The 23,240-nt window shown below is 36.7% G+C and overlaps 1 protein-coding gene across 1 annotated transcript in view; it reads right to left on the reverse strand.

Annotated features, from left to right (window-relative positions):
* The window catches only part of NOX4 (NADPH oxidase 4), a 178,907-nt gene that overhangs the window by 23,115 nt on the left and 132,552 nt on the right, over positions 1 to 23,240 (reverse strand). The window contains exons 12-14 of the mRNA XM_003418556.4: positions 15,849 to 15,930; positions 2,006 to 2,125; positions 116 to 224 (exon numbers count right to left, since the gene is read on the reverse strand). Of these exons, the coding sequence (XP_003418604.2) occupies positions 116 to 224; positions 2,006 to 2,125; positions 15,849 to 15,930 (311 nt within the window). The remainder of the gene's footprint in view (positions 1 to 115; positions 225 to 2,005; positions 2,126 to 15,848; positions 15,931 to 23,240) is intronic.

Below are 23,240 nucleotides of genomic sequence, written 5' to 3' on the forward strand. Positions count from 1 at the left end.
TATCTGCATATTTTCTCATTTATTCTATAACAAGCGTTTGTTATTTTTGTAATATGAAAGGCAATTGCTGGATTTTTTTCTAAAATTAGAAAAAAAATTGCAAAACTAATTTTACCTTGTTATGCAACACACAGAGTAAGTCTGCAAACCAACGGAAGGATTGAATATCTCTGCACACCCAGATAAAATACAGTCTTCTAAGCTTGTATGGTTTCCAGTCATCCCTTTAAAATTAAAATTACATAACAGGCATTAGGAGGGCAAAAAAAAAAACCCTAGATCCTTAAAAGTTTGCTTTTCATTAGTAAGTAACCAAGAGAGAAACCAGTCATTTACATTTTAGTGTCTGATATAGCACTTTCTATAACCACAAGTAAATTTAAAATGCAACATGATGACTTAACGATATGACATACCCCATACATTTAAATGATTATACTTGTGAATATTATATGCATATCACCTGTTTCTAGTAAAAGGTACTAGGTTAAGCTTCCAGATCAAGATAATATTGGATACTGCATCTAAGAAAAACAAGTATTCTATTTTCAGTAAATTCTATCACTGAGCAGGTCTCCAAGGTCATCCAGTCTTATCCTGGCTTCTGATCAAAATGACCCGAAACCATTCCAGAAAGTTGGTTGTTTATCCCCTTCTTAATAATCATTAAAGAAAGAGATTTCACAACCATCTAGTATGTAATGCATTCCAGCAACCCATAATTTCAAGTCTGGATACATATTTATAATTATGAAGTAGGGTTGAGGTTAAGAAAATGTTCTTCCCTTTTCATAACATTAAAAAAACATAACATTAGGCATCCTAATAACTTGTAATGTGTTTGTCAGAAACAAATGTTTCCTGGCTTAGAATATAGTTATTTTTGTAAGAAACTCCAAAAAGTTTCAAATTTATATCATGCATTTAAAATTCAAATTAGGTATCATGAAAATATATTGTTTCAACTCAGTGTTTGTTTTTGGGCACTTCATAAAGCAGACTTTTAATGCAACTGGTACCTACCTGAAAAATGAATGGAACAGATTTGGAGATAAGTTCCTGCTGTCATTTTATTTGTGATTTCATGGCAATTAATATCAATCAATTAATTTTTGCTTGGAATTAAAATAACGTAGAATTTTCCTAGAATTAATATAACTGAAATAATATTTTCTCTTTAAGCAATCTTACTTTTGAAGTCTCTTTTCTTCAGTCTGTTGTAAATTTTCTGAGTAACAGACCAAGGAATGATGTGTTCATCTGTCGTCTCCTCAGAAAAGCCTTCACTGACCACATTTCCACAGGAACCCCAGTTCTTTATTTCCAAATCCTATTAATCTGTCTTCTTTTCATGACAGTTCTAATCATCCTCTGAATTTTTATATTTATGAATTGTTTATTTATTTTTTACAGGCCCCACTGAAAGCAAGTTTCTTAAGTACACAGACTCTGTTTTGTTCATTTCTGTATTCCCAGTATCTATAAGACCAATGGAAACCCTGGTGGCGTAGTGGTTAAGTGCTACAGCTGCTAACCAAGAGGTCGCAGTTCAAGTCCACCAGCCGTTCCTTGGAAACTCTATGGGGCAGTTCTCCTCTGTTCTATATGGTTGCTATGAGTCGGAATTGACTCAATGACAGTGGGTGTATAAGACCAACTGGTCCTCAGGAGAAGCTAAAAAACATCTGATGATTGAATGAATGAGTAGTACCCCTTAGCACTGATGAGAAGGTAGAGAAATGGACAGTAGGGAATGATTTTAGTAGAAGGAAAAGAGAAGAATGGACAATCCTGATACTGACATATTTTATAAGACAGCTTAGTGGGGGCAATAAAGCACATGCTGAGAATAACTGAATTATCCCCCTCATCAATCAGTAAATGGAATACCTCAAACAATGAGTAGAAGAATTCTGTAAGCAATTATTCCATACTTCAAAAGACAGACCTCTTAAATGTTCACAGTTCTCTATCTGGACTAATAAAATGGATCAAAATGACATACAGCAGAGTGTTGAGTATTGATGCAAATGGGGTTACTCCAATGCCTCCAGCCACGCAGAGGCTAACCTCATAGTTCAGTGATTCTTCAAATGGACTTCCAAATGGACCATCGATGTATAGCCTGTAGATAAGGCAGATGAAGTTAGAGAAAACAAAATAAGGCAAATCGATTTTATATAATATGGAATAAACATGCTGAATCTAAAGCTTTATTTCTGGGCTTCATGATAGCTCAAGTTTTATTTCATTGCCTCTCATAGTTTTGAGCCTAAGGGAATAAAGAATGTTGTTTATGAAATGTCAGTATTAAAACAAGTTCATATGCTTCTAAGTAGGTCCTTTTTTGGAGGAAAACATTAATTAAAAATGTGGAGAAATATAAATAGGGCCATGTGGAATAAGCTAAGGACAAATTCAAGTTCTTACATTACTATATTTGACTAAATTATTAATTGCTTTGGTGTGTCTAAATTCAATCAACAATGTTCCTATTGACTGCAAAGTCAATGGCAGAAATACTTACCAAACATTTACTATGTACCTGCAAAAAATAATAGGAGACAAAAATCTAATGCTGTTACTCTTCTTGCCCTAGTTAGGTTTTTTAGAAGCAGCTGGAGAACAATTTCAAAGGAAACTGGCATCATATCAAAAGTGTGTGTGGGGGGGAGGGGGAGGTTTGTTTAGAATGCATTAAATGTATATTAACGGTGGTGGGATACTTCATAAAAAGATAGCAAGAATGGTTGCACAACTTGAAGGATATCACCAGTGTTACTAAAGTGGACATGTAGAAACTGATGAAATAGCTTATGTTTTGTGTGTACATCACTATAACAAAACGTGTGTGTGTATGTGTGCATTGTGTGTGTGACCCTTCTTAGCTACAGCAGAAATTGCTAATTGTTCACTTAATATCTATTCTCAGATTCTTTCTTAGTAACACAGCATTACTTTTATTCAGGGAAGCAAAGTGGCCAGCCAAAATATGTTTCCCAGAACCACTTACACTTACGCGTGACTATGTTCTGGCCAAGGTGGTGGTGGTGGAAGTGTTATTATAACAACAAGGACGGCTCCTTAAAAGTTGTCTCAGTTGGACGCTGGCCTTCCTTTCCCTCTCCTTTTCCCCTTTCCTCCTCCCTCCTAGTGCCTGTAACATTGACTTTATGATCTAAATCGTTATCTTCAATAAATGGAGAGTTACCATACCCTCTGTGGACTGCCTTGCTCCAGATTTCTTTACATAAGAGCAAAAATAAACATTTATATAAGACGCTTCCATTTAAAATTATTTTTCTATTATATATATATATAAAAAAAAAACTATTCTAAAAAAATAATAACTGTCCTAAAAAGTGCATTTTATAGTCAGACTTAACTATATTCATGGAGTATACATGTCTTTTATGGTTAGGAGCCATTGCGGCAGTAAATAAGATTAGGCATCTATGGGCCTTAAATTAACAGTTAAATGCTTAGTAAATGTTCCCAGTTGTGACCGAATTGATTCCTACTAATGGCACCCTATGTGTGTCAGAGTAAAACTGTAGGGTTTTCAATTTCTGTGACCTTTTGGAAGCAGATCAACAGGTCTTTCTTCTGTGGTGCCTCTGGATGTGTTCAAACTGCCAGCCTTTTGGTTAATAGACAAGTGCCTAACCAACTGTGCCACCCAGGGACTTTAAATGTTAGTTAAATGAATTAATAAATGTGCATTTCCTTGAGCTCTGAGCTCTACGGCATGTAGACTCTATTATTGCCATTATATCATTTCCTGTCCTTCCTGAGTACTCAGTAGACCAGACTTGCAGGCTTCTTGCGGTTACTATGGACCATATGACTAATCTGACCACTGGACTATGAGTGCAAGCAATACTTGGCACTTCTGGAATGAGCCAGGGAAGTCATTTCCCTTCCATGGGACCTAAAAGACATGAGTTGAACCAGAAGACAGATGCAGACTGAATCCTTGAATTACCACTTAGTGGAAGCTGCCCTGGGGAGTCACAAGGCCCATGGAAGTCACTGCATGGGCAAGAGATAAACCTGTCTTGTGATGATTTGTCACTCATATTTCAGAGTTAATTAGTTCTGCAGCAGAACTTAGACCAACGTGGACATTACATACTTGGGAACTGAAGGGAAACTTGCAAGACTGCTGCTTTATAAAAAAAAAAATATGAGATCTACTAGAAAAGCTACAATTTTTTTTTTCTACACCCCAAGGAACAATAACTAATGTTTAAATGCCTAACACAGTGTCCCGAATAGAGCAGAAATTCCAGAAACCTTAATAAGATTCAAAAACTTGTTGCCATCAAATCAATTTCAACTCATAGTGACCCCATAGGACAGAGTAGAAGGGCCCTATGGGGTTTTCAAGGAGTAGCTGGTAGATTCCAACTTTTGGTTAGCAGCCTGGCTCTTAACCAGTATGCCACCAGGGCTCCCCATGATAAAATTATATACTAACAAATACACTTAAATCTTATCAGATCCACTTAATTAACATTTTACAGTTTAATTACACAACAAACATGCACTATGAGCCAACTATTTGTAAGATGCTATTTTGGGTACTAGGGCCTCAAAGATAAAAATGACACTATACCTACCCTGAAGAAATTTTTGTATCTTCATGTGAAAACCACACTAAGTGGGCTTGGAGGATAAAAGAAACACAAAACACTAAAACACACTGATCTTTGTAAGAATAAGGCGCTTCAAAAAAATTAAAAAATGGTGGTGAAGTTAGCAACTTATTTTAAAATACCTTTTTAAAGAGCAGAATTTAGGATAGGATTCTGCTTTGTGCTTGTCTAAAGATGTGTATGATAGCTTCTAAAAAAACATTTCCACTGAAGAGAAAAAAAAAAAACCCATTGCCATTCAGTGAATTCTGACTCATAGTGACCCTACAGCACAGGGTAGACCTGCCTTACAGGGTTTCCAAGGAGCACCTGGTGGATTCGAACTGCCGACCTTTTGGTTAGCAGTCGTAGCTCTTAGCCACTATGCCATGAGGGTTTCCAATGAGAAAAAGGACACCCTTAAAACAAGGCTATTAGTGGAAAATATATGAAAGTTAATGAGATTAATATTTTGGATTCTTGATAGAAATTTCAAAATATCAGTGACTTAAAAACAACCTATGTGAATTGATTCCGCCACTTCTCACCAAATAAGCAAATCTAGAACATAAACATTCAGCAATATTAGTATTAAAAACAAAATGACAACAGCAACAAAAAATATTTAAATGCAAAACAAGATTCTTGCAAATCTCTACAACTATTTTAGAGTCCATTAGATCTAATACGAGCTTCTCTTAATTAGTGATTCATTTATTAATTTACTCAACAAATATTTTTATGCACCTGCAATGTGCCAGGGATTGTTCTAAGTGTGTGTTCTCGTGGGTCTTCAGTTCTAATGGGGGAGGGTGTTATTACAGGCTACCTTTATTAGCCTGTAAATAAAGGTATTTTTAAAAAGTATATAACACCAGGCAGTGAGAATTACTTTTAAAAATAGGTGACGCATAACAATTGCTGAAGCTTGGTGATTTTGGACATGGAGTTTTATTATACTGATCTATTTAAAATATCTCTTCTGCCCTCAACAATTTTGGTGATGACCACTTCTTTACTCATGACTGGTTCCCAAAAGATAGACACAAGGACATTTTATTTGTAAAGGATAAGGAAGGAATAATGTAAAACACCCCATTCCAACTTGTCTTCTTTCCAACTTCCATAGCAACAAATCCTGTCCCCTGTCCCCTCCCCCTCAAGCCATGCAGCTATTCTTCAGTGTTTCTGAATAACTTTGGAATAGAAGACAAGAATTCAACTCATGGTTCTAGTCACTTACTAGGGATGGTATTATGGACAAGTTATTTATCCTCTCTAAATCTGATTTCCTGCATCTATAAAATGGTTGACCAGATATGATAGCACAGAAGCAGCCTGCTAAAAATTGTAGAAAACCCAGTGCCATTGACTCGATTCCGACTCATAGCGGCCCTATAGGCCAGAGTAGAACTGCTCCATAGAGTTTCCAAGGAGCGCCTGGCAGATTCAAACTGCCGACCTTCTAGTTAGCAGCCATAGCACTTAATCACTACGCCACCAGGGTTTCCAAAAATTGTAGAAGACCACACAAATGTCAGAAATGCTTTTTGTTAATAGCATCGATGAGTGCCTACAGTGCAATATTGGGCTGTCCTAGACAACCAGCATCCAGATAAGAACTAGACTAACATTACTGTGACGTGAGAAATACAGAAGGGAATCTGATTTGCAGAAACTTAGAGAAGCAGCTGTTTTCTCATTTGAAATGCTTTTGTTTTGCACAAGGTAAGACAGAATTTTGTGAGGAAGCATGAAGAAGGAAGGTACTAGTAATTGGTTACTTCACAATCCCTGGGTTTTTGAGGGAGGCAGAAAAAGGAACTGCTTAAAACAATTTTCACATATTTAATCTGGTTCACATGCAAAATATGTTGCCTTTTATTTACAAGCAGTGGTTTTCCACCAATTTTAGCAGGTGACCTTTAAAAGAATGCTGTTACGACTATCATTATACAGGTAGTCCCTGACTTACAGCTCCTTCCTTAATCGGTTCTGACGTTAAGTCGAATACCTCTTTTTTACTGTTAAATATTATTGCCTTTTATTATCAGCATTTTTATAGATCTGATCTTCGAACACCTGTAAGTGACCACCTGAGAATGATAATATCAGCAAATTACATGCTGCAACACTGTATGTAGTACATATTACTAATGGTAAAATGTAAACAAAATTAAAAAAGACAGTCTAAAGTGGGGTTTGTCCTGCTCGAATAAGTCATAAGCAGGGGACTACCTGTTGACGTGCTGAGGCCACAGAAATGAAAGGAGGCTATTCAAAGTTTTGCAATCATACAGCGAAGATGAAACCAAACACATTTTTAAACGTTCACTGATGACTAATTAAAAGATCTTTTTTTTTTTTATGAAGGACTGTGGGTCTAAGAGAGTTCTAAGGAAAGGAGGGATCCTTTTCTCTGCCTCACTCAAAAATATACAGATATTTTTTGAAATTTAAGTTTTTCCTCTTGAAATTGAGTTCATTCATATTTTTTTTAATTGATTTAATCGTTTTAATGAGTAAGACTGATGGATTGTCAGATCAGGTATATCAGATGTCTTTCTTCAGTGGCGAAATGCATCAGCTACAATATTAATTCAGTTTCCCACCACCTCTCCCTTAACATCCTGCTATCATTTAAAAACAAGTAATGACAAGTGTTTGAGGTAGGCACAGTATTTTTACCATTTAACAAATGAGAATCTTGAGACTATAAGAAATACTATGACTAGTTTGAAGCTCCACACCTCCTAAGTAGGCTACTAGGGTGGGTTAGAGGAGGAGGTATCAGGAGGAGCAAAAGGTGAGGGGAGAAGTAAACAAGGCTAAGTCCTTAAAGAGCCCTGTAAGGTTGTACATCTCAGTCACAGGTCTAAGCACATCTTCTTGACCAAGCAAGAAATGGGTGTGAAACACATGGTATCACACATATGGGGTCTTTTTCAAAAACCGTTTCCTCTGCCTGCCTGGAAGACCCAACTCAATTCCTCATAGTCTCTTTGCCACCCTAATCACATCCTTCTCCTCACCCCTCCTCCACATATCAATCTTGCTTGATAGACTTTTTTTTCATTCTTTTAAAAATAAGAAAATTCAGTTCTAATGTCCTCTCTTCCATAAAGCCTTCCCTGACCGTTCCTAGGTACTCTTCCAATGCACTCCCATAATATACTGGGCATATCAATTACTTCATATTTGTAGTTTTAACAGGTCTGTCTCACCCACTAATTCTAAGTCCCATGAAAGAATTCTTCTTCTATATCTGCATTCACCGTGTCTAATACCTGCAAAGGTACTTTTTGTTACATACTAAATAAAAAAAAACAAGTCCCCGTGGAGTCGATTCCGATTCATAGCTACCCTGTAGGACAGAGTAGAACTGCCCCCCTGCCCAGTTTCCAAAGAGCACCTGGTGGATTCGAACTGCTGACCTTTTGGTTAGTAGCCTTAGCACTTAATCACAATGCAACCAGGGTTTCCTTTTGTTATATATAGCTAAATGAAAATACACCAGATAAAGCTTTTAGGACAGTATCTGGACACAGTAAGCATTTGATAATACTAAATATTATATTGCTATCTAATTAATATAATCTAATAATATCTAATTGATATTACCTAATATCTAAAGCTTATAATTCACTTCCGTTTAATTTGATGTAAATGTACATTTTTGGAAAATCATTTGGTTTTCTTATCCTTATGACTAGCTCTTACTTTAAATAGTTCTTCTAATAAATTTTTTTTTTTTCCAAAAAATATCTGAGGCCCTTACCTCAGAAACCTAAAATGAGACAGAATAACAATACATGCTCTTACCTGAACATTTAAGAATTCAAGCGAGGGCCTGTACTAAAAGTTCTACACGTATCTTCACTTCTAGTCTCGAAAAACTTTCACAAGGAAGTGTAATCTCCGTTATTCTAGGGTGGGACCTAAAACTCAAAAATGTTAAGTAATGTTCTCAAGGCCACACTTCTATGAAGTTGAAAGACTGTTACTAAATTTCTTGTATGTCTGACTCCAAAGCTCATTTTCCTAATAATCACATATTAATCATTACAACCAATTATCAGTTATTTTTGATAAGGATACTAAAAGCCAAAAAAAAATCTGAAAAGGACACATTGTGTCAAGAAACCTTCGCTGAACAATCCTGCTTTGTAGGCTGGAAGGGTTCTGGCCATCTGTCATCTAACAATTCTTTCTTCTTCCAGGAAAAGGAAGAATGTGAATAACTATTCTCCAGGAGAGGATAGTATTGCAGTTTTAGACCATTCCCTTCCCAGGAGATAATCATACCAGTAAAACAACAAGAAAAAAGGAGGGTACAAAAGTCTGAGATGGTCTTCAGGATCTTTCTTTCTGGCTCTAATGGTTCTCAAGTTGAAGAGTGCATCAGAATCACCTGGAGGGCTCATTAGCATAGAGTGGTGGGTCCCATCCCTGTATTTCCGATTCAGTAGATCTACTGTAAAGTCCAAGAATTTGTATTTCTAGAAATAGTCAGGTGATAATGATTTTCCAGGTAAAACACGCAAGGAGATAGAAAATGAGGTGGTGTGCAATGTAATTTTAAATACTTTCAATATTTCACCTTAGGAAGGTGGGATTTGAGCAAAGACTTGCTGGAATGAGGTGGTAGAGGTCCTCATTGCTAGGGCTTTAAAAACAATTTAAGGAAAGAAAGCTTGGCAGCCCAGGACTAAGGAATTCCTGTAATTAAAGTGTGACTATTTTTTTTTATTACCTCATACTACCTCATGCATACAATAAAAACAACAGTGTTGGAAAAACCACTTTGATTGATATTTGTCTCTTAGAGTGCTGAGTCATTAAATAAGGCCCTTATAAACAAAAGTCATTCTCTTTCTTCAAAGAGAAAGAACCTTTAGCAAGGAATTCCTGTAAAATATGCACACTGCAAAACTATACTACTATAACCATTACAAAATGATAAATTTAATGTAGGACAGGCTTTTAACTGTTGTTTTAATGTTCTTTTTACCTAAATTGTTTCTGAATACATAGTTTAACTCTGATAAAATCTCACTCTTCCAAAGCTGAGAATATTGGTGAGGAGCTACACATCTCTTAAGTAAAAGGGGAGGGGGTTAGTTTTTAATTCAAAGATGTTAAGATGGGATTTTAAGATTTTTAGCGAAGGATGAACTTTGGGCCACTTTCCTTCTTAAGTGACAGACTTAATTTCTCTATAATGTATAGGTCTTACCACATTGCTATAATTCCTCCATTACACTCTGTGGAGTCTACTTTTTCACACTGAACTCAAGGTCCCTGAAGCTATAGACCATGTTCTAATCATTTTTGTATTCTCAGTAATTATGACTGTTTCTGGTATACAGTAATTGCTCAATAAATATTTGTTGAATGGCTGGAAGGATGGATGGATAGATGAATAAAAGGAAATATAGAAGAGTTCAGTATACTTTGGAGGCAAACAGAACTGGGTTTGAGACTCAGCTTTACCAGTTGCTAGCCATGTGATTTTAGGCAAATTACTTGTTATGTTCTAAATCTCAGTCTTATGACTAAAATTGGAACAACAGGACTTAACTCTTATGAAATGGTAAGGACTGAATTAAACAATGCATTTTAAGTTGAATGGTTTAACTACTTAAGTTGATCTTTGTCCTTGTTTCCTGAGAAATTACACTAACCCCTTGAAATTTTCTGAGTAATTGAAGTGCTTTTGTTATTTACAGGCCTCCAGACCACAGACGAGGGTTTATGTTAATGAGGTGATGAGGGGGGCAGTGCTAGCTAGGACATAAAGACCACCAGATGATATCAGCCCAACCTGGGGGTTGGGGGACAGATTCAATCAATCATGACTATGTAATGAGGCCCCGACACAGAAGCTCTACGAGCTTCCTGGTTGGTAAAAGACACTGCTTCATGTGGGAGGGTAGCACATCCTTTGAAACATGGATGCTCAGCATTGCGAACCCTTTCAAATCTCACCCTAAGCACCTCTTCATTTGTATCCTTTTGCTATAATTAAAACTGTAATTATAAGCATAGTGCTTTCATGAGTTCTGTGAGTAGTTCTAGTGAATTATCAAACCCAAGGGAGTAGTAGGAGCCAGCAGGTCAGAAGTGAGGAAGGCTGGGGAGCCTTGAGCTTAAGGCTGGTATCCTGAGGGGGTAGAAGGGACCCCCAAATTTATGACTGGTATGCGATGTCTTGGGCAGACATGGAAGTCTGGGGGACTATGTCCTTTACTTGTGATCTGCTGGGCAGTCAGGGTCAGAGGAAAAAATGCTGCACGTGTCGCTGATGTCAGAACCAAACTGGAGTTGAACAGGTCAGTACAAATGCACATTGTGTAAGTCTTGGCATGTAGAAAGTCTTCACTGAGTGATAATTTTTATATCAGGTGATATGTGTATTATAGAAATGGAGAATAAACAAAAATTACTGAAGAGGGAGTAAGGGTCTCTAGAAGAAAAGTTCAAAAAAAAATTTGGGAAAAGAAAGGAAGGTAAGCTGGACAATGGGAAAAATCTCAGCAAGTCAGATGAGGCTTTGCAGTTTAAGGGTATCACTCAACATCACCATCTGAAGCCATTTTTAAGCAGTCCAGTGGAAATGACATTGGGTTGGGATCTGCTTTTATTCTCTAAACAATCGAGGTTGTTCTTTGGTGTTGAAATAAGCCAAACAAGAACAGCTCTGAACTTTGTCAGAAATAATATTCCTCTCTCTAAACAGTTCTGACATTAGACAGCCCAGGGAACCAAATAAACATATGCTTACCTTTTAGTCCCGTATTTTTACAATATTTATATATACAAACCTTCCAGAGCCATTGGGTCATGTTTTGCTGGTCTAACTGCCAAAATGGATGCATGTCACTGAAATGATGCCAAATGTCCTCAACTATTTTACATATCCAAGGAGCATTGACAAAGATAAGGAATACTATAGTTACCCTCTAGTCTAAATACATTATAAACCTAAACCTTCAGAGTTAATGACAATGTTACCAGCTAAGGAATGAGCAACAAAACTTAAGTTCCTGTATCTCCATTCCTTTTCTTAATCTATGAATTAACAACATGAGTTTTGTATTAAAAGTACATTCCTTTTTTCTTTCCACTCCTCTGTTTCTCTTTCTGACAACTGTTACACGTATTTATGCTCTGAGAATTTTCATGGAGCAGTCTTTGTAATTACATTCTGATGACAGTAGATGTACCTGGCTTCGGCAACGGGTCTAAATGCAAGTTCCTGGATGTAACAGTATGATTAATGAACATTACTATTTTTAGATCACTATCCTCCAGCCTCAGACAGGTAACTCAAACACACACACGAACCCATACACATTTCAGAAACTGGACAGTCATTTTCTTCTTCATGGATGTTTCCCCCAGATAAAGACAAACTTTCACACTTTTCCATATTTCATTATTTGTTAGGTTTCCCTTGCTAACAAGATTTTTAGAATTATAGGGACACTCAAGACCCAGCCAAAATTCTAAATTACCACAGTGCATTAATCAGACTACATGAACCAATGTGCAGTGAGTCAGACTTAAAGATGGCTGGCGGGCTATGTCACACTCTGTCAATATTACTGAGACGCTACATGCAATAGGACAATCAACTTGCTTTTTCTCCTTTATTTTAGTTTTGGAAACATGTCTCTCACTAATAGTCTGTATCTAATGAATGAGCCAAACAACCAGGCCAATGAGGGAAAAATCTCAATGTATATACATATAATAGATTGTGAACAAAATAAACAAATTCCAATTGTTAGACTAAATGTTCAGGTTTTTGGAAGTTTTTCTGTGTCACAAAATTACAAATGCATTTGCTTTCAATTATCTACAATAACAAACAAAGCATCATTGTAAATAAAACCATGGATAATACAAAATTATTTTAAATTGGGTCTTGATACCCACAAATTCCTATTCACTCATATTTATTAATTTGCTTTTACCACAACTCCCTCCATTCCTACCCCAATACCTTCTTTACATGGCCAGAGTCTCTGGCCCTTCACCCTTCCCTGGCCTAAATCAATACTCCTAAAGCACAGCACAAATACACAGGTTTTTATTATTCTGTCTCTCTCACTCTCAGCTCCTAAATTCTGCTGCCAAACTAGACATTAAATGAGTAATAGGAAGATGGAAGTACTTAATATTCCATAATTTAAGTAAACTGTATATGATCCAGAATTGGTTATATAAATATCATTCAGATTCCAAAATCTTTCATTAGCTTTTAAATATGATCCCATTTGATAGTTTGGAAAGCTGCAGCACATAAAGATATTGAGTGATCATCAAAGCAGTGCCTCACATTAACATCTAACAATAAGTTAGAAATACTGAGTAAATAATACTTCCCTAGATATTAATAGGGGCAAGTTGACAAAAGTATCCTGATATAAGTGCTATCCTTCCAGATCAATGAACAATCTATTTTCCTAAGGAGTTCAGAAACTTGCAACTTTCATTAATTCTACACTCAATTTTAAATGAATAATAATAATACCCAAGTCGATTCCAGCTTATAGAGGCCCTATAGGACAGGGCAGAACTGCCCCACAGGGATTCCAAGGAGTAACTGTTGGATTTGAACTGCTGACCTTTTGGTTAGCAGCCAAGCTCTTAACCACTGTGCCACCAAGGCTCCAATAAATACTAGCAGCTAAAATGGAGTATTTACTATGCGCCAAGCATAGTTCTAAATATTTTTTATTACTTCATTTTATCTCACAACAATTCTCAGAATGATACGTATTCTTATTATTCCCCTTTAACACAAGTGGTAACTGAGGCACAGCAGTGTTATGTTGTTCCAGGCCATAGAGTCAGTTAGTAAGACAGTCTGCTTCAGGCTTAACTGCTATAATACGTTGTGTGGTATTATCAATGACACCCTTTTTTCTTTTAATTCACCAACCAAAACCAAACCCAGTGCTGTCAAGTTGATTCTGACTCATAGTGACCCTAAAGGACAGAGTAGAACTGCCCCATAGAGTTTCCAAGGAGCACCTGGCAGATTCAAACTGCTGACCCTTTGGTTTGCAGCCGTAGCACTTAACCACTACGCCACCAGGGATTCCTTTTAATTCACAGGTGTCAAAAAAAAATTTGCACCTCCAGTTAGACACTGAAGAATGATTATCACGTGCTATTTCTCTTAAAGATTGGAAAGGGTCACATCACCATCAAAAAACGTAATCTTAGATGAAGAAGGAAGAATGTAAATCAACACAAGTCAGGAAATTTAGGAAGTAGCTGTAAACAGATTACCAGCTGAGAAACCACTGTGGGTCTCCTTTTGAAGCAAAGGCTTCAGGCAGACAGTAAGCCTAAGAGGCAGAAATGCAGGCATCATTGGCCTCTGTAAACAACAGCTGTGGGCAAAAATACTAAGAGTCATGCACCAATCTCTTCGGGCATATCCATGCTCCCTGTCAGCATGAACCTGAAGGGCAATGTATGCATGTGAGGGTGTACAGGTGCATATATACTTCTGCGTGTGTTGTAAGACATCAGAAGGTTGTTACTAAAGATTTAAACCGGATTAATATCTGTCCCTAGAGAAGGGCATCATGCTTGGTAAGATAGAGGGTCAGTGAAAAAGAAGAAGACCCTCAATGAGATGGATTGAAACAGTGGCTGCAACAATGGGCTCAAACATTACAATGATTGTGAGGATGGCACAGGACTGATAAGTGTTTCGTTCTGTTGTACATAGGGTCACTGTGAGTCGAAACTAACTGGATGGCACCTAACAACAAGAATACCTGAAACAAGAACAGGCAATATAATTAGAGCTTTGTATCTATGTATTGCCATCAGAGTTAAGTATTATCAAAGCTAAGTGCTATATAGTATTGAATTGTATCTCCCCAAAACATGTATTGTAAATCCTAATTTCTGTGACTGTGGCTATAATTCCAACTGAGAATGGGTTGTCTTTGTTATGTTAATGAGGAAGGATAAGTGCCGGGTGTGTCTTGAGCCAATTGCTTACAAGACAAAAGGAGCAGATTAAGCAAACAAAGGTGGGGGAATATAGATGCCAAGTCATATGGAGATCGCCAAGGAACCAGGAAACAGAAGCTGAAGAGACAAGGTCCTCTAGACTCTAGAGCTGGTGCCCTGAATTCAGAGTTCTAGACTCCTGAACTGTGAGAAAATAAATTTGTTTGTTAAAACCATCCACTTGTGGTGTTTCTATTATAGTAGCACTAGATAACTGAGACACTAATATTAAAACAAAAATTAATCTCAGAAAATTAAGTTCAATTATTTCAATACATTTGACAAACCAATCAAAGAATGACTCATTTAACATAATGGTTAGTTTTGAAGAAATACATGCAAACCAAGGTCTAATTCTTTATCATAGTAACCTTCCTTTTCAATATCAGTATTAGTTTATTCATTCTCCAGCTTCTTGCATACTAGTCAATAAAGACAATCAGACACTCATAAAGCAAAGATTCACAAGATTCCACAGAAAGGATCGATATACCAGCATCAATCTTTAGGGAAAACCCAGTGCTGTCGAGGAGACACAAAATAAAAGCCTGGTATGTTCTTATCCACTGGGACAATAAAGGTATATTCTTTCAATCGCTTGTGGCACTAAGAGAAGGAAAGGTCTATCCCAGTTACCAAAGAGTCAGAAGGGTTTGTGCCCCCCTCCCCCGTATCGACATGGTAAAGAAGAATATATAAAAATCATTAACATCTTACCTACTGTATTTTTACACAAATAATGCATGCCTTCTATGTGCCTGCCCCCCTATTCCTAAGTGTGCTATGTGAATTTTTTATTATACCAACACGTAAAAAAAATTGGCATAGCAGAGCTTATGTAAATAACTTGTGGGGGGAGGGGGCGGTTGGCAAACAAATGTAGAAGGTGCATGTTATTTGCATAAAAATACAGTAGCATGTGGTCATTTTAAAGAGCACTTATCACAATATGAATTAATTAATGGATTTAAAGAAAGCATGAAACCAGATATGAAGAGTACGAAACGTTTTTTTTTTTTTTTTGCAGGAGATGCCCCTGTTGGTTAAGTTAAGTTGTTCAAGCTTTTTCTGAAATTCTAACAATGAATAAATTTTGTCTTTGCCCTCCTTGATCTCTCCCTGCACAATGCCTGTTCCCTTCTGAATACTAAGTGAACTCCTATTGCTTACTTGGGATAATTCCTAGATTGAATGAAGGGCAGAATTTCAGAGTCTTGACTAGGTGAAGGAAGTAGTAAATCTCGGAATCGTTCTGTCAAAAGAAAAATAAACATCAAGCTGTGGAAAAATAAGTCATGAAAATAATTTCAATGTAGAATTTTTACCTATTATTTTATTTCATTAACCATATTGACTGCATATCTTTATTATAAATTTATCCACCATTTTGTATATATCTTTTTCTAGTAAAAAAAAAATCCAAATTCTGCAAATACGAAAATACCAAATATTCATTAGTATAAACTCAGGATCTTATAATTGAAAGGTTAAACATGTATAACCAATAAACATACGAAGAGGTGCACAACCTCATTAGTAATCTGGGAAATGCAAAATGAAAACTTCACACAATTACATAGGATTTACATTAGGTGTCATTCAACTAACAGAAATTAGTCTGAGAAGATCAAGTGTTAGGATGTGGATCAATATAAGCTCTACATTGTTGGTGGGAGTACAAATTGGTACATTAGCTTTGGAAAACAAACTGGAATTACCTTTTAAGTTTAATCTTTGCATACCCTATGACTCAACATTTCTATTCCCAGGCATAAACCCTACAGGAACTTTGACATATATCTTATGAAGCAAGTAAGAGGGTGTTCCTAGCAGCACTGTACATAACAACATAAATGGAAACTATCTGAAATATTACACTGAAATGGAACTGAATGACTTCAGTTACACATAGAAACATGGTGATCGTATTAATATAATGTGTAACAGGAAAAAAAAAAACAGTATATAACATAGAGCAAAATATTATTTTATTCAGTTAAAAAGCAACTAAATTAAGAAATGCATTGTTTAGGTATGTTATACATAAAACAAAGTAAATAAATGGGAAAAAAAGAACAATACATATAACTCTCCATAATGATTACCTTTTGGAAGGCGTTAGGAATGAAATGGGAGAGAAGCAAAAAGGTAGGTGTAAGTAATTGTTAAGTTTCCTATGTATTACTTATAGTATTATAAATAAGCGAATAAATGAATGAGGGCCACGAAGAGTCCCATGATGACAGTAGACCATGAATAACAAGGTGATTAATTACATTCTGTGCAAATGAGATCCATAATGAAGGTAAGAAGGGAGGGAGAAAAGCTGGCCTAAAGGACAGGGGGGAAATGAAAGGGGAAGAAGGTGGGGGCGTCAGAGGGAGGAAGGACCCTCAGTTCTCTCCTGGATATACGTATACAGCATAGCTATCTCTACTGTACAGAGCAATCTACCACTCTAGTAACGATCCTATATTTCCAGGGTTAGATGTTGATTACCTCTAGAGTCAGGCCTATGAGAAGGCTTCCTTGATTCCTCTCTCATTACTCTTTCCTCCTTCACCTACCAATCTGGAATAGGTGGTCCTACTGTATTCACCTAGTATACTCTACACTTGCACTTTCACAAAATTTATCACATTATGTCTTTATATGTATTTGTCTATGCACTCCCTCCCTCTCCTTCTAGTAAATGGGTATGGTACCCCTGGGATACAGAATTTTACCTGATAACATATTCAGGTGCTAAATATTTGTTCACATTATAGCATCAGTTTCCATTTGTATTGGATACAGAAAACTGTTTGCCAACTCTTAAAGAAAACAACTGGGCATATACCAACCTCGAAAAGCAAGGGAGCCCACACTCAGCTGCAACAGAATCACACTACCAGGATAAGACAGGTTGCAAAGATAAAACTCCGGGCTGCAAGAATTTCATCACTAACTGAAGGTGAGCAATTTCCATGTTTTACTGGAAATCTACTTGATGACAATCCTCATTTTTCCAGTTACTGTATGTTAAATCATTTGTGAGCACCATGGTTGCAATGCATGACTGAGAAACAGGATGTGGATTTTACTTATTTTCATACTTATTAAAAAAAAACACTGAATCAAAGATTCTTAACTGCCCTCCATTTTACCTTTTTTTAAAAAGGAGTCCTCGTAGTGCAGTGGGTAAGCACTTGGCTGCAAAGCAACGGGTCAGCAGTTTAGACCCACCTGTCACTCCCTGGGAGAAAGATGTGGCAAGAAGCTTCCACAAAGATTACAGCCTTGGAAGCTTTATGGAGCAGTTCTATTCTCTCCTACCAAGCCACTATGAGTTAAAATTGACTCAATGGCAGCAGGTTTGATTTTGGCATATTCTAAATTTTGTTTTCACCAACACTCACAGTTCTTACAATACACCTGGGGTGGAACTAAGAAGATCCAGAAATAGAGATGGCTATATTCTGGAGTTCACAGATTCAAAAAAGTACCATTTACTTTTCTCCTTTAAGTACCTCTAGTCTTTTAATACCTATAGCATCGCTATGAGTCGGAATCGGCTTGATGGCAGTGAGGTTTATAGAGTCTTTAATTTGAGCTCATATTAAAAAAAAAAAATCATATTATTGACGGGCATACTGTTAATTTTAATCAACAAGGTAAACATTTTTCCAATGAAATGCTTAGTAAGTTCATCTGATGGTATACGGCCCTTGCTTTCCATTCTTCTTCCCACTGTATGTAGCATCTCATCATATACTAGTGATTTGCAGTGTTTTTCCTTTTTTTTTTTTTTTTTTAGGGTTTATCCTTTTTCAAGGTTTTTTTTCCCCATTTAGGCCTTTTTCCAGCAATGGTCTTGAAAAATAAAACCAAAACCCAATAGTAAACAATAACTTTACATATCAAGTAAAGAATTTTTTGATCAAATGTGTATATTGGATATGATATTCATTGGTACAAAAAGTATAAAGTTTTAACTGAATAAGCTTGTTTAAAAGCAAACAAAAAATCAGAATTTTTAATGCAATCATTACATAATGCATCGATTTCTCAGTGATAGCTTTTTTTCCTGGTCATATAATCACAAAGGACATTTGACTGTAAAGCTGGAAGAAAATCTCACTATAGTCAAAAGATTTAAAAAAATCAGCAAAAGCCACATAAAACAGATCACTTATAACACTTCTAAGGCTACTAGAACTAAGAAATCTATAACTAATACTCCTACATCTGAAGCATCCTTTAATCAGAAGCACAACATCGTAAAAGCAGAGAATACCAAGCTGTCGTGACTGTCAAGAAATAAAAAGTTCATATAAAAACAAACAGAAAGTATATGCAGAACTTTTAAATTATGTCTTTGTTAGGTTTACATTTTTATCCTTATATCCGTAACTTCATAAATGTGAACAACTAATTCCACCACGTTAAAGTATATTGATTACTTTTTCTTTATGGGAATAAAAAATAAATAAAATGTATCCATAGAAAAATCCAAGCAAATGAAAATTATTTATAATTTTTACATTAGTCTCTGTTTAGATTTCTACCTAAACCCATTGCCATTGAGTCAATTCCAACTCACGGTGACCTTACCTCTTACAGAACAGAACTGCTCCATAGGGTTTTTTTTTTTTTTTGGCTGTAATCTTTACGGAAGCAAATTGCCAGACTTTTCTTCCCAGGCACTTCTGGGTGGGTTCAAAATGCCAACCTTTAGCCTAGTAGCTGAGAGCAAACCATTTGTGCCACTCAAATATTTATGTAGCATCTCATTCTTTATCTTGTGTTGGAAAAAAATACCTAAAAGTAAATTGATGTTCCCTTTGTTAAGTAACAAAAATTTTAAAATGTTACCTCTTCTCTTGCAGCAAAATATCAAACCAGATGACCTTGTGCTTTCTCAGTAGACCCAGACTTATATGCAGAACTTTTAAGCTGGCTAATATTTCTTAAGTAAATGGCCCAGTTATCCAAATACTAGAGCTCAGTCCTTTCACAAGGCTTCTTAGAACAAGTTATTAAAACTACTGAAAAGAACCAAAGGATTTTTTGCAATGTGACATTGCCATGAGCTGACTCATGTGGTAACGTCTGAACATGATTTTCCACCAGTAGGAGAGATATCTTAATTATCTCAAGATTTTGGAGACTTTTACCCGCTTTTCCATTCTCTCATTCAATCAAAAAAATGATTCTGAGGCTACCAGACCTGGATGACATACTAAGCACGATTACATTAATTTGGGTTCTTTGGACACTCAATGTGAGAAAATATGCTTCATTATTTAAAAATAAAGATGAGAAAAATAAAATATTCTTTCTAGTTATAATTCAAGGGTTTTTTTTTTTTTTTTTTTTGGTACATTTACTATGATGTAAGTTCTTTCTTTATTTTTCCCTTTCTGGAAAATGGTCAGTGTATATAATTCTCCCAAATAATGGAAGTATACCAAATGCAGTAAGAATCTGCATAACTACCCCAGCTACCACATAGCCAGGTAATTAAAAACCTAAAACCAAACCTGTAACCTTTTTTAACCTGTAATTATGTACATATTCTAGTCATGGTCCCTTCCCCAAATATACAGTCCCACCTATGACAGTGACAAATTGACCTGCTACCAATCATGATTCTGTGATGATTTTCTTTGTCCTCTATAGTATATGGTAGACACAATGACTGTGATTCAGTGGATTCCTTAGGCCTCTGTACTGAGCAAATGCTGAGACTCCCTCATTTGAATGACTGTCTTTGTCTTGGCTTAATAAGAATCTTTTATGATTTAAAAAAAAAAATTGCATAACTACAAAAAATTAGCATATAGATATATTCTTGGGATGAGAAGAAAATAAAATTTTCTCCCTAGAAACACAAAAGAAGAAAGGAGGAAGGTAGGAAGCAGGAAAGCAGGAAGGAAAAGATGGAAGGAGGGAGGGAGAGAAGAGAGACACAGAGAATGAGAGAAAAAAGAAAGATAAAGAGGAAAGGAAAGAGGAACAAAAGAAAATAAATGGGGGGAAAAAAGCAATGCTGACAAATGCTACTCTTTTATAACTAAAAGTCCTTTGTATCTCGAGATGTGATCACCCCACCTAAATAGTGGCCTCGACAACAACCTAAGGAAGTGCTTTCTTTACTGGAGGGATACTGTCAAGGTCTTACCAACTCCAAATCATTGCTTGCTTCCTGGCAATCCTCCCTCCCCATATCTGCCTCCCCACTGTATCCAACAATTGACGCCTTTGAATTATGGTGTTGGCAAAGAATAATGAATATATCATGGACTCCCAGAGGAGTGAACAAAACTGTCTTGGAAGAAGTACAGCCAGAATGCTAAGAAGCAAGGATGGTGAGGTTTGTCTCCCATACTTCGGATAAGTTATCAGGAGGGACAAGTCCCTAGAGAAGGACATCATGTTTGGTAAAGTAGAGGGTCACTGAAAAAGAGAAAGACCCTCAATCAGATGGACTGACACAGTGGCTGCAACAATAGGCTCAAGTATAACAACGATTGTGAGGACGGCACAGGGCCAGGCAGTGTTTCATTCTGTTGTACGTAGGATCATTACGAGTCAAAACCAACTCAACGGCAGCTAATTACAACAACAACGTAGTCCCTATATGAAAAATGAATATTTTAACTAATTTGATTATTAGACTGTCGGGGCAAAGAAAGAAAATTTGATAAAACTTCTTTAAAGAGTTAGAATATTGTCCCCCCCACAAAAAACAAAAACTGAGGGGTTCTTTGCATTTACTAATAGATACAAAATTTTTCTTCATTCTCTTAATGCTCATATTACACTTAATACGCCAGTTTTATTTTTTTCTCAAAAAGTACTGTAACAAAATCCTTAAACCCCATTAAAGACTTAATCCTAGTTAACAAAAAAAGGCCAATATAATGTAACATAATATTGGACATTATAGAACAAATTTTGCAAGGAATTAGACATTTCCCTTATAACTTAGTATTAAAACAAAATCAACCAGATGATTATGCCATAACATATATATTGGTGTTGGTATTATTTTACATTTCTTTTGCCATAAAGACAGGATTATCTCATAATATGAGAAGTATTATAAACAAGTATGCTCGATAAAGGAACACACCTTTATTTAGTTAGAGTTTGTAATACTTAAAAGCAACAGGTTACAACAGAAAGGACACTGAATTGGTCTTCAGAAAGCATGAGTCTTTGATCTCCTTTTGCCCCTATTCTTAATTCCTTTTTCAACTGACCCACCAAACCAACCAATTCCATTGCCATCAATTCCGACTCACAGAGACCTCACTGGATTTCCACAGCTGTAAATCTGTATGGAAGCAGACTGCCACATCTTCATCCTGCGGAGCCACTGGTATTACCAAACCACCAACCTTTCTGTTTGCAGTTGAGTGCTTTAACCACTGTGCCACCAGGGCTCCATTATCAACCGACAAATGAGTCAGATGAGTTCAATGATCTTTAAGCCATCTTTCAACTTTAAGCTTCTTAAGGAACATATGCTTAGGGAAAGGGAGGGAATTTTGTCAAAGCCAATGATGGATAGGGTGTCCATACGTTCTTGATTTGCCTGGGACAGTTCTAGTTTATGCTTGCTGTCCTGGTTTCCTGATCCACGTAGTATTTATCCCATATTTTCATCTTTTAATTAAACATTACTAGCAAAATAAGCTTGGGATCTAGAGAAAAAAGAAAAACAAACGATTTGCCATGGAGACGGTTCCGGCCTATGGCAACCCCATATGTGCCAGAGTAGAACTGTAATCCATATGGTTTTCAATGGCTGATTTTTCAGAAGTAGATTACCAAGGCTTTCTTCCAAGGTGCCTCTGTGTGCATGTGAACTGCCAGCCCTTTAATTAGCAGCTGAGCTAACCACTGCACCACTCAGGGACCCTGATACACAGACCAAAACCCAAACCCACTGCCTTCAAGTCAATTTCAACTCATAGCAACCCTATAGGACAGAGTAGAACTGCCCCAGAGCGTTTCCAAGACTGTAAATCTTTATGGAAGCAGATTGCCACATCTTTCTCCTACGGAGTGGCTAGTGGGTTTGAACAGCAGACCTTCTGGTTACCAATTGAGCACTTTAATCACTGTACCACCAGGGCTCCCTTGATATATAGAAGCACACTCCCAATTTTCATTCATGGAAGGACCTGTTTCCCAGGTGTGGAGAGTGCACTCTGCAGGCAGCTTCCAACTATCAGCTTTTTCAGGGTCTGCCCAGTTGCAGACAGTTGTCTGGCAGAGGTAATGCCTTTCCTAGAAAAGCTCACACTCAGTGACTGAGCAAGGGAGGAGCAGTTCAGTCCTACACAGCCCTACAGTCTGGCTGAGAGTTCCTCCCTGGTCGGCAGAGGCTTTCTTGGGTGCACATGGCTGTTCAACTTCTTCCTCTGTCCAGTCCCACTTCATTCCCCCTTCCCTTAACAGGTATTGATCCCTAATAAGCATTTTACATTCACAAATTTCTTCCCCATGCCAGCTTCTGGCAAACTCAACCTGCAACAGATAGACTTGATAGGCCTTTACTTTGTACTTAAG

The sequence above is a fragment of the Loxodonta africana genome, chromosome 7 (assembly GCF_030014295.1).
Source record: "Loxodonta africana isolate mLoxAfr1 chromosome 7, mLoxAfr1.hap2, whole genome shotgun sequence".
NCBI classification, from domain to species: Eukaryota; Metazoa; Chordata; class Mammalia; order Proboscidea; family Elephantidae; genus Loxodonta; species Loxodonta africana.